Genomic DNA, 13,627 nt, shown 5'->3' on the forward strand with positions numbered 1-13,627 from the left:
TGCAGTCATAGTGGATGTTACATGTTCAGTTGTTTGAGGAACCGCAGCATTCAAATAATGAAAACGTGCTGCACATATATATTATATTGTCCACATCTTGGGCGTTTACGTTTCTCTGGAAAGTGAAGGACGCTCTCAAACAGACCAAACATGAATTGTGCTCACTTGCATGTTAATCAGATAAACATGGAAAGTGGGATTTTTTTTTTACATGTAAATTGCATGCAGTAAAATGTATTGGAGCCCATGCAAAATGAAGCAGCCGATCAATGGAAACAAAGTACCCCCATTGAAATTAACCCCCATTGAATTAAGAGCAGTTTCCATGTGTATGGGGGTCGCAGTAGATCGCTGCTTGGAGTGTTCACTGAGCTAGCGCTGGAGCTGACTGCCAGTAAATATATCAGGTGCAAGGATATGTCCATCTCCTGCACAGAAAATAACCGAGGGGATAAGGCAAATGCACATGGTGGGATTCTGCAGACCCCCCCCCCATGCATTTGCCAGGCAGGCACCAAGTAGGTGTAAAGAGACCTCTCAGCCAACAGGCATTGAAGTGCATATTATGGCTAGAGTATCCCTTCAATTCACTTCTGAATGCCGATGGCTAGCATGCCCCCTCTGCTCTAACAATGCCCACCAGCAGCACTCATGGAAAAAAACACGGAAAGTACTGGAAAATTAAAATCTACTGGATACTGCTTTTTCTTTAAATCTTTATAACATATAAAATATACTTCAGTGTCTCTTTGTACCACTACTTATTGCATGTCTTTTCCAAGTGCCTCCATAATAAGTCAGAAATGAAGCTATCACTCCTTGGAAATGAAAGTCTCAGGACATTTCCCAAAGCATTTGTGTGACGGATGGCGATACGCTGAGATTCGCTCCGAGAGGATCCAATGAATGCTTATACAGCCTCTTGAACGTTTCCAAATGAATATGCTCTAACCAGAGCCATGATTTCGGAGATAAGCAAGAGTGTATCCTACTCGCATCAGCGTGTGATTGCATTCATCCTCATAATGAAACGTGACAGATTCAGCCATATGTGTCATGCTTGCATCTGTCACTGTTACAGGAAAAACGTCTTATGAAATTAAAGTATACGGAGGTCACATTCTGTTTAGAAAGTGCATTTGTAGTTTAAAAACTTAGTATTAAGAGAGAACCTAGCACATGTTATTATTATGAATCTGCTAGAATTACTTCCCGTATCTTTTAAAGGTGCTGCTCGATTAGATGACATTTTTTTACTCTGACAATCAAAAACACAAACAATCAAGAAGGTTTTTTTCAGTTTCTATGATAGCAGCCTATCGGTGCCAGCTTTTGTGTCACATGACAATGACATGTTCCCAGTAAAATGTATGAATGAGTAAAATAATGACTTTGTTCAAGAATTATTTGTGGGAAGGGTTTGGTTATTCAACAGTTCTAAGAATAATATTTTTAGTAAAATATCCAGTTCGTTAAAAAAAAATTAAGCTTATACTGGGAGTGGCTCTTTAAATGGACAGTAAATGTAAAAAAATCAGACATAAACACAAATGGTGTTGGGAAGGACGAGGAAAAGCAAGATAGATACTGCTCCTGGCCTCTCGAACGGCATCTCAAGTCCTGAGGTAGAATGCATTAGGAAGCTTCTGCGTTTGGTGAGATATGAAGTTAACTTACTATTAAGGACAAGTGCAAATATTAAAATGTATGTTGAAATTCAGGGAATGCAATTGCCGCTGGTAAAGATTCAGTTCCAGACCTGGATGGGACCATAAATAAGATCTGTCCTCCACCAGTCCTTCCAAAAACACCCAGGCTGGAGTAGTCGAGAAAAAATCTGTATACCAGTAAACATAGTCAGTCTTTTCAAGTTGGTTATGTCAAAACATTTTTTTGTAAAATATTTCTCTTTAATGCATTGAATCATTATATGAGGATGCCTTTTCTCTAATATCCCTATTTAATACAAACACCTTATAATGGCTGTTCTGATTTTAGGAAAATTTACATGCATTGAAGTTAAGTTTCACTTGGAACGTCAGATGGGCTACTATTTGATACAGATGTACATCCCCAGCTTGCTGATTGTCATCTTGTCTTGGGTGTCATTTTGGATCAACATGGATGCTGCTCCGGCCAGAGTTGCTCTGGGGATCACTACTGTCCTGACAATGACAACTCAGAGCTCCGGCTCCAGAGCTTCCCTTCCAAAGGTAAGAGGCTTCACATAAAGCTTGGAATGGATATCAAATGGTGGCCGCCATTTTCAAAAAGTCATTAGAGCTCCATATTTTCTATGACTTATATCAAACTTGCAGCCTGTTTTATTTTACTATAAGAAAAATACCTTGAGAGAATAAAGCAAGGGATCAAAAAGTGATGTACCTTACTTCATCTCCATGTCAGCACCTTTACACCATTAATAAAACAAAATGCACTGTTGGTATCAGGACACTTAAAATCCATTATTACGTGCACAAAGAGACAAGGGGCATTTTAGCGAGGGCGTTAGTATGTCTGTATAATATTTTTTATGATATGTACCTATAAATATTTGGCATTTAATAAAAATATACAAACAAAATGGGGCTCCAACTCACTAAAGAGGGCGTACCCTATGCATTATGGAAGGACATCCCATGTGAGCGTCTTTTGTAGAAGGTATAGATAATGCAGAAAGATCTCTTCTAAGTCGTCTTGTCTTTAAAGTATTCACTTTGTATGTTCAGATTAGCCCTTCTTGCGGAAAAAGATCACAGAGTTTGGTTCTTCGTAACGCATAATAAAGTTAAAATGTAGAACTCTCATGAAAACTCACTATTCGTTGACTACACCCATTTTACCGAGAGCTTTAGCTTTGCTTCTTTTATTCTTCTGCTGTATAAAATATATAAGGCAAGCCTAACCAAGCCTCTGGACAGAAAAAAATCCAAATTTTCAAATAATTGGTACGCCTGTTCAAAGAACTACATTGTTGTATTTATGTCCTGCATAGAATACCAAATGGGTCTAGCTCAGACTTGGACACATTGATCACTAACTCGTTCAGCTATGATTATTATAGAATAAAATGTACAGGTAACTGGGAAAATCAACACAATTTACTATACATTTCTTTGTGGATACTTAAAGACCAGATATGCGTGTTTCTAGTTCTACCACTACCAATATAATTGGACATTAGGCAGGGATGACGAGGTAGTACTTTCTAATGTGGGGTTCATAATGGTTACTATCACAACTCCATGGCTGCGGAAAATGTTTTTGTTCCAGCCTAGAGGTTTTTCACTTTGATTTTCCTTCTCCAGGGTGAACAATGCTAACATTAAAAAAAATCATTGTCTTTTTACCTCTGAGCAGTCGAATCTATCTATTTTTGACAGATAATAATAGTATATGTTTGACGGATAATGACCCAGGGACAAAAATAATGTATCAAAAGCTCATCTGTACAGAAGTACAAATTACACATTGTTGCAAGAAACAAGACAACTGCAGAATAAATATTTGATTTTTTTAAATATATTTTAACATTATCAATCAATATGAAGGTAATAAAAATTTTTTATTTCGAAATACATACCGACATGCCTGGGAACTTCCCTGGGACAGGGCTAGCTGCACGTAGGGAAAGGAAGTATAAATAATGGCATGATTCCAATGTGAAGAAAGTTTTCTTATAATTCTTTGCATAGATAACAGGAGTGGCAGCCTGGAAGTGCATTTGGTGTTAATTTCCATTATAATTTATGTAACGGTTTCATTGATGTGACAAGTGAGTTAAATTGCATGTTCGCAGAACGCCTAATACTCCTAATACATGTGGTCAAAAAATACTAATGGATCAGCTGTGTTCCAGTTCCATTTGAGTGTGGCTTTAATCCAATAAATATTCAATTCATTCAAAGCTGTGCCAGATGTGAAACATGTTAAGGCTTCAAGGAATGCTATTCAACACAGATTATAATGAACAAAGCTTCTCTGTAGATGGGGACACTTAATATGAAGACATAGGAAAGGGCTAGGTTTATTTTAAAGTTATTTCACTTGGAAACTGGATTGGTCATCATTGAAAAATGTAGATTTTTATTAAATGTGGCATTCATTGAAATTTACAGTTTGGCTTATTGTTTGGCAGTGAATCTTATTTTTGTGGCAGTGAATTTTAGAAATGTAGAATTAAGACAGTAGACACTGTAGGACTCAAGTAGTAGGACTCATATATGAATATTTCTGAGATGTTGGCTGGCCTTACATGTCTCTAAGTCATGTGACTTGGCGTTAAGACTGCAATGTTATTACTTCACATTACATCAAAGAGCCGTTATTACTTCACTGTAGTGGACGTAGTCTTTTTATTTCCCTTTCTTTTCTGAGTTGTGGCAGAGCTGGAATGAATTGATCCAAGCCCAGTGGTTAGCCATTCAAGGTTTTAAACAGTTTCACCATTAAAAAGAGTCTTCTACCTCGGAGCTATTTGTCCTCTTTCTATTTTAAGCACTGTAGTTTGATAAGAATAGTTCATACTTGACAGACAATGACCCAGGAGCTAAAGAATAATGTGTGCATTAAAAGCTCATCCTTAGGAAAGAATGAAGAGAATATTACTGTCACGTGTGGACGGAAGGAAAAAATAGAAAAAGGAAATCTGATACGTTTTTTAGCTATTTCTATATTTAACTAAAGCCTGTTGCCATAGAAGTTAGATGGTTGAATACTGGTCTCTGTTTTGCTCCATTTTACTACCTTTCTAGTTTTATCTGGTGGTCCATGGCCTGTCTTTATTTTTTAATCATAATTTCTTAATCCTAGTAATTCTAGATGGTAGGTTACAGTTTTCTTAATAACCCGTTAAGAACAAAGGCTAAAACGCATATTTATAACAGCATTTTTGCTATGTCTGTTCTAATCTGTAATTTCCCTCTCCCTCATTTAGTGTGTCATATCTTCCAATTGCCCCTCTTTTGGATTGAAATTAAAATATGTTTGTGTTTTTGGATTTTAGAAAGCCTATCTGTTTTTCGGAGTTTCAAAGTCTACCTCAAGGTACTTTATCCTTGCAATTCCACATACAGACACCAGTGTGTCAACAAATACATCTATTCACTAACAATGTGACTGGTCAGTTGAGTTAAGAGTTAACTCCGCTGACCATATTCAACTGAGGTTACACGCTCTCTCACATGAAATTCTTTTGTGGAACAGCATGCAGATTCACCAGTATGCAGGTTGTTTGTGAGAGCATGCGACTTTTGATTTTGCTAGATTCAGGTGAGAGTGTGCTAGTTTGATGAGAACTAGCATGTCCTTACCTGAAACTTGCAAGCATTTTGAACCCCCGATCCACAAATTAAATAAATACATATTAAAAAATAATCAGGGGTCACTGCCTATCAACCAAGGGTGGGACAAAGTATAACACCCCCTTGTTCCATGCTGTGCGCGGTTGGGCTGGGGCAATAAAATTAACCTAGAGGCCCTATATACCCCTCCATTCCCTGTAACACACCAGTCTTTCTAATGACATCGGTTCAACTAGGATTGGCAATTTGTGAATCATCCACAAATAAAGTAGAATGATGATGAAAGGTGGGCCCTGTTATAACATATCGAACTGCTGTAACATGCACAAGACATGTTAGTCATTTCCTTATGATCAAAGCATCTGGTTTGACTTGCAGTTGTTTCTTTTAACATTGGATGTTTTTCTATTATGTGATGATAATGTAAGCATTGCACATAAGAAGACACAATCATATCAGATCTTTGTTAAAAGTACTAATCACAAAGAATGAATAAGGAGAGTATGGTGCATCCAAAATGACAACGCGTGCTAATTAAATGTAAACCAGATGATTAGGATAAGGGAACGTCCTCAAGGATGATGTCTGCGTATAGTCTGTGTAGAACCACAGGTTGTGAGTTTCTGTCAGACTAGATCTGTCTGCCTGCCCTGTTATTCATGCTTTGTCTATGACCCTGGAAAGTATGGGCCAGTTAGCTTGCAGCCTTTCCGCAGGAGGTAAATTGTTGGAAGTTCGCGCTATTATTTCAGACATTGTTAGGGATCGGTGTCAAGCCTAGAATAATCAAAGGCAGGCAGCGGGGTACAGAAAGATCATATCTCTTCTCCATAGACTAGAAAACGGTGCTGCGCAGCAATTTTTCAGACACAAGTTAGGTAATTGTTTTCATTGCGAAGTAGTCCAAAGACTGCAGGTGCCCTCTTTTTTTTCAAAGAACATCTCAGAATTGATGAATGATGAGAAGTATCTCAAAATATATATATAAAGCTACCTTAACCTTGAGTAGACCTATACCGGCTAAGCCAGGGGTGTCAAATTCAATTGGGCAGAGGACCGGCTCTACATACACCTGCCAGGGGCTGCACATTTATTACTTGATACTCCATAAAGTAATGTCACAGTCACCAATTCACAGCTATGTTTGGTTATATGATGTTTATACGCATAAAAATACAGTTTCTGCCTCACAGGCACTCATAAAACATTCGCACAATTTGCAGTGAGACACTCCAATAACTCACATCGCTTACAGACTCACACAACTCGCAGTGTTTACAGACACATTCTCAAACACAACTACACAACAGACAGATGAGTGAGGGAACACAACACACAGCACTCACAGACATGCACTCATGCTAGAACTCATAGTACTCGTATAAATACGCACTCACAACACTTTCAAATCACATTGTTCAAAGACGCATAACTCCCATCACTCACACAAGAACACACACAAGAACACAAGGAAATAGTTAAAATAAAAGTACTCCTGTTTAGTAGAAGCTGCAGCGCACTGCACCATCCACAATGTGAGTTTCACACCACTTTTTGCAGCTAAGAATTCTACCACGTTGTAAGTGACTTACTGACTGGGGTGGGCTGACCAGGGGGCCATTGAACCCAGCCAAGTCCTATTTCTTCAAACATGGAAGCCCTTTGTGTAGGCAGGGCTCAACAGGGTCACGCAAAGTGACATTACATGCCCTCAGAGTAGTAGCACATGATGCAAGCTGCCTTGCTGCTGAATGGAGGGGTGCCTGAAGACGGACTCAGGCCCTGTGCAAGTTGATTGACGGTTTGGGTGAGTGTGCGTCTGTATGTAACAGGGGGTGTGGGAGCTACCTACCTTTACATGTTCTCCGGGTCAGAAGGTGCCAGCCCTCCCCTGTTGATTGAACTGGTGTATGATGTCATATCCTGGCGCTCACAGTTGTGGATTTAGAGGAGCCATGTAAGGGAGCAGAGGCAGACAAAAACAAATTGTTGTTGGCCTATTTAACATTAAGCAAATTAAATATATGGAGCGCAGAGCGTTCTTCTCTCTGCCATCCACCGTTTCTGGAATAAACCTCAAAATGTTCTCCTGTGCATATTATCGCACTGTTACATTTTAACAGTGTATATACATATATAAAGTCATGAATTGCCATACCTGGCAAATATACTGTATTTTATTTTGGATTTTTAGCTCTTCGTGTCAGTGGATATTTCCTAGGAAAACTACATGCATCTGTGTTTCTATATTTTATCTCAATGCTGCCAGAGGATTATGAATTAAGCTGTTAACATGAACTGTTTCTGAATATTTTTCCTGGCGCACACAAATTTATATGTAATCGCAAGCAAATTATTGCTCAATGAAGTGAAATGAGAGCAAGAATAATAGGACAGTTGCAAACCTGGCATCCTGTCTTGGAGAAGGAGGTCTCTATATATAAGCATTTTCTCACTGAAATCCTGTACAGTGTCCACATTCTCTTTATTTACTTTAATACTTATTTTTAAATATATTTTATCTATATTTATATACAGTATATAGTATATTATATGTACTGTATATATACTGTACATACACTACCATTCAAAGGTTTGGGGTCACTTCTAGCTATGCTTACATAATTGCCAAATGATCAATTAGCCTTTTAACCCCTTTGTGACAATGGCTTTTAAAAAAAAGTTTCTACTCTTTGTGACAATGGCTGTTTCAACATTTCTGCGGTCCTCATGTTTAGCTGTCATTTTCTTCTTTCTGAGTTTAGAAATACCCAATGTGTTTATGTTTTTTTGCATTTTTTCTGCACGTTATGGGACAATAAGTACAAGTAGCATTTTGCCATTTCAAAATTCTTTTTCCAAATCTGGTCATTCTGCCCCATATGCTATTTGGAACATCTTTGAAGTCGGCCAATGCAATTTACCCCATCAAACCACATATTTTTGACATCCCAGGGTATGTCAAATGCTAGTATTTTAACTCTTTCCATATGCTAATTGTACCACCAGTCTTTGTCAAACTTTGTGGTAGTAATTTCTTTTTTTTAAATTTTACACACATTTGATTTCAGGTATGAATTTACAGCTCCTGGTATATGTCACTTCAAACATCATAATATGTCTACAGCAACAAATTCTGAGTGCACATTTTACCACCAGCCTTGTGTTCAGCAGTATCTCCTGAGTACAGTCATACCCCCATGCATGGGTTTGTTGGGTTGTTTGGGGGCTAAAAGGCCATATTTGAGATATGTGCACTTTTCAAATTGGAACTTAGACACGTGGTCATCCTGCCCCCTGTGTTATTTGGGACATTGTTGAACCCGGCCAATTCAATTTACCCTATCAAATCATACACTTTTTAAAACTAGACACCCTCTGCCAAGGAGGGAAGTAAGCAGCTGCATATCTATACGGGGAATGCAACCCCAGAAGACAAAGATCAGGAACTCGGCTCCACTGTGCCTCACACAGCTTGGATCACTGATCACCTTTATCACTTATCACGAAGAGTACAAACCTTAGGCTCTCTAAAAAACAAAAGTAACTTTCAAACAAGGTCATGCATTTCAATATGTCAATTTAGTGAAGTAGTGAGGAATCCAGTTGGCGAATGCCTTGGTAAGGCTGAGGCCAGCTGAATGAAGTATATAAATTGACGTATTGAAATGCATTACCTTGTTAAGAAAGTTATTTCTTCTAGAGTTGCGGACCCAATTCCTGTTGTTTGATTTCCAAAGCGTGTCAGTTGAAGCACCGAGTGGTCACGCAGCATGGAGGCATTGGATTGCGTATGTTGTGAGTCGAGGGGAGACGGTTCCAGCTTTAAATCTATGAATAATTGGCTTTGCTGCTTTCAGCAGATATATAGCTAATATTTTTATTCAGAGCTATAAAACATATAGAGAGCTCAATTAATGTCTTGTTTTGGTGGAACAGCACATTTATGGTTCTTAAATGTTATCAATTGATTTCAAGGTGCAGTTTGGTTTTCATGATGCCGACATTTCTAAGGTTGGAGTAGCTAGTCCTTGTGATTAATCTGCATGTTGATTGCAAATAGCTGTAATTGAGACTAATGTACTCCATTCTTGTTGGTTGTAACCATCAACCCCCACCCAATTGTGTGTCTCAGCACCCAGTTTGAGAAAGATTACCTTTCTGACTCATTCTAATACGCTATTTATAAAAGATTACCTGTCTAACTTGGCCTGTAATGCTATTTGTAAAAGATTACGGCTTTGTCTTGATCCAAGTTTACTAACGCTGTACAAACACATTAGGATCACAGAGATTGGAAACTGTGTGTCTTGACCACAGGCATACAATCACAAGTGGCAGTAGTCTTGCTTCAGTTCTCGGAATCCGGAAAATAATAAAAGAAAATGTTAGTTTCATTTTAAGCCATTTATTTATGGAATTACAAATAAAAGCTTTCATGATCTCTGATGGGTTTGTCTAATGTGTAGTTAATGTATTACTTCATATCATTTTCATTGCATATGTTAATTTAGTGTTTCTTCTATATAATCTCAATTATTCTTGAAATATATAAAATACATTAGCCATGTAGGGTTCAGGTGCATCAGGAGGCTCGTGAATCTCTAATATTTACAGTTATGATTATTATACCAATTCTCCCAACAGCAGTGTTAAACAATCTTTTTTTTTCCTAAATGAATGACTTTTTTGAAAACGTACTTAATCTCGGGGGGGGGGTCATTCAGTCATGGTGGAAAGGAAACTCTAGAGAAAAATACATTTTATTCCCCCCGTGCCACCTCCTGGCAAATATTTGTTTTTTATTTGCTTCAGTCCTCAGAAGAGGAATTCTATACATATTATGTTTTAAATATAGAAATATCGACTTCAGTCCTCTATCATCTTCATTTCTTTATAAATCATGTGTTTCCCTTGTTTCTTGAACTGTATTTATTAACCCCTTAAGGACAATGGGCGGTCCCTAAACCCATTGAAAACAATGCATTTTGAGCCTGTACATGTATGGGCTTTGTCATTAAGGGGTTAATAGACACAGTCCTACTAAAAATCTATAAATTGAATCCCTATACTAATCTCCACCTACAAGTTTATATTAAACACAAATTCAAGGTTAAATAGTTTATTCAAAGAATAGATTTCTCTATTTATAAGAGAGAGATGGACAGACAGACAGAGCGAGAGAATGTCTTATAAAGATAACTGCATGTTTGTATAGGTCCAATAACAGATTAAATGATAAATTAGAATTATTGGACAGATCATCTATACACAATTGTTTGTATATATAAATATACAGTATATTTCTGTATTTCATTTTACTCGGTTGCCTTTTGGCAAGACATTAAAAGATATGAGCCAACAGAGGGGAATAAAATCAATTTTATTTAATTTTGCTCAGCTGATCAGTGTTGTATAACGTTTCCGTTTTTCTTTTATTATCAGATATGACCCAGAGCAGATAAAGGCTGTGATTTTCAATTTTAAATCTCATTTCAAACAGTAGGTAGCTGATTTCCTTCTAGAACTTCACGCTTGATACGTTCAAGGCTTTAAACATTCTCAACTGGTGTTAACCAGGACATGACAGAATGATATTGAGATATGCATATAACTGTGCCCTTCACAGATACTGACGCTAAGCTTTTATAAACTATTCATTTTGTTTTTTGTGAAACTTTGTTTTAAGGATATTGCTTTTAATATACTTTAAGTATTAATGATGTATTCTCTTATAGATACAGGTACACACGCATACACACAAATGATTGCACAACAAATACAACAAAAGCACATCATTTGTTTCCAGTCACTCACAAAATTGATTATCTGTACTAGTGAAATTTAAGCATGTGGGTATATTCATATCATTTGGCGGAACTGAAGATCTCCTAATTACATGAAACTAGAGCCTAATCATAGGAATGCCACCGTGATTCATAAAGGAATTAATGACTTACTAGTGTATTTCACTGTCCTTAAAATGATATGTATATTTTCTATATTTCTTTTTATCTTTCTTTGTTCTCTCTCTTATCGGTCTATTTTATCCCCTCCCCTCAACAATACCCAGCAGACCTTCATTTCACCCTCATCACACATTATCAGCACCTCTCCTTCGCACACAACACTATCTGGCAGCTCTCACCCACCATACAGTAGCCTCTCTCTCTCCTTAACACCCCTAACAGCCCTTCAGTCCCAAACCCTCTTTTCCATACCTGCCTTCCCTCAGCTTCAGCATATCCACACTTTACTACTCCATGCCCATCTTACCAGCCTTGTCACCATCTACATCCATCAGCATCTCCACGGCAGATTGCCAGCTGCATTACCTCTCTGTCGTACCTTATTTCTCTACATTATCACCTATAACCCTGCCCTTTCACGCCTCATTATCCTCTTATCTATTGCCGCTGGCTTCGCCCTGGACAGGGTTAATGCAAAGGTCCACTTGTAGTGGTAGTACTCTGGGTTTTCTATACCTTCCTGCTTAGATCCTGCATATTTTACCCGTCGTCCCAATATAATACATTTCTCGCTGTTTAGTGTTAACCTAAGTTTAAGCTCAAGGTGGAATACATTGTGGTGTGTAATATTAAGTTCATCTACTTATTAGGTAGGGAGATTTTTTTTTTGGAAAAAGTAACTCAGGCTACATCAATAACACACGTCCTTAAACTACAGAAAGTTTTTTTTTCCGTGATTGTTTCAAAAATATAAATCACTTATCTATATGGTGCCTAGAAATGTATTAATAGGACCATTAAACATTGTGCGCTTGGTCATGTTCTAATGAATGAAAACAGTTTAGGTAGTACAACTGCGCAGAATATCCAATTTTCTATTTTTATTCCAAATGCACCTTCTTATCTAATCTGGAAGTGACCTACATTATATTTTCTAATTCTACAAACAATTCTGTTGGGATTACATTACATTTCCAGTGTTGTATTTTGTGTGTTGTTTGCAAGGCGGATAAATGTCAGGATCACCACCCAAAGATTGAAAAAATGCAATCCTTGTGATTTAAAATGAGTGGCTCCTACTTTCTGTTGTATATCTAAGAGCGGGTGTTAAAGGCATCAAACACCGAATTCTGAATATGTTACCCATTTTAAGAGGTGTCACCCATGTTTGCTTTATAGCTATGACAATTCCTTTTTTTAGTAAGGAGATTTATTTTTCCCAGGAAATCTACATGAAAAAGGTTCCTCTACCCATAGTCATACCTCTGTTTAAACACCATAAATATAAAATTCCCTGGGATATGAAAATGTCAAACTACATTTAATTAGTAAGAAATTAAAAGGCTGAGTCTAAATCCAGAAAATTGGATCACTGCTCAGCTTGGCCGATGAAACGAAAACACAGAATAAATGAATACACGGATGCGCAGTGAGGGAAATTAGTATGACAGCATTTTTTGTGTAACATATTACATAGATTAGGTTAGTACAGAAATGTGTATTGGATATGTCCAAAATGGTATATCTCCCTAGTTAGGCATACAAATTAACACTTTAATGACAGCTGGTCTCCTTAAATGTCCCTGTGGTTCCCTTTGCAAAAACATGGAGGGGTTCTGTATACCCCCCCCATACGTATTTGCCCCTCCCTTCTACGTGATGTTGTGTTTTATTAGGGTCACGTGCCAGAACTCTAAACTCTAAACCACGCTTTTGCCACGTGGCAGAGTTTAGGCAGCAAAAGCAATTTGCAACAGTGTGAGAAATATACTCTTGGACCCAGTTCAAAATACATTGGCTAATAAATAAAAACGGCGGGAACACTTAGAAAAGTTCAGAGTTTGAGTAGACGCGTTGATAGGTTCAGTAACATTAGATCCAAATCCTGAACATTATTCTTTGTCTTTAGGGACCTCATAATTGTGGTTGTAGGAAAATCTGGGGACAACACAAAATATTTTGATGTATAAATAAGAACAGAATTTATATCCCCATCTTTCTGGAAGCAACCCCCCCCCCAAAACAAAATAAATGATTTTGATTATATTTTTAGACATACTGTAAAAAAGTGTTTGTGCCAAGCATGGTAACAGCGTTACAAGAAGCAATCAGTGGGAGATTAATTACCTCAAGTAATTTCTCGTCTTTCCTTTCAGGTTTCGTATGTGAAAGCCATTGACATCTGGATGGCTGTATGCCTTTTGTTTGTGTTTGCGGCTCTCCTGGAATACGCGGCTGTCAATTTTGTATCAAGACAACACAAAGAATTCTTAAGACTCCGTAGAAGACAGAAAAGACAAAGCAAGGTAGGGCCTGGAAGTAATGTTACCTTTTGCCTCTTTACCCAATATATAA

At 37.6% G+C, this 13,627-nt stretch overlaps 1 protein-coding gene across 4 annotated transcripts in view; it reads left to right on the forward strand.

The window, feature by feature from the left end:
• GLRA2 (glycine receptor alpha 2) overlaps nt 1–13,627 on the forward strand; it is a 57,765-nt gene that overhangs the window by 25,431 nt on the left and 18,707 nt on the right. For all 4 annotated transcript variants that reach the window (XM_053456947.1, XM_053456944.1, XM_053456946.1 and 1 more), the window contains 2 exons: nt 1,999–2,213; nt 13,429–13,578. In XM_053456947.1, coding sequence (XP_053312922.1) covers nt 1,999–2,213; nt 13,429–13,578 — 365 coding nt within the window. The remainder of the gene's footprint in view (nt 1–1,998; nt 2,214–13,428; nt 13,579–13,627) is intronic.

The sequence above is a fragment of the Spea bombifrons genome, chromosome 2, assembly GCF_027358695.1.
Source record: "Spea bombifrons isolate aSpeBom1 chromosome 2, aSpeBom1.2.pri, whole genome shotgun sequence".
Classification (NCBI taxonomy): Eukaryota; Metazoa; Chordata; class Amphibia; order Anura; family Pelobatidae; genus Spea; species Spea bombifrons.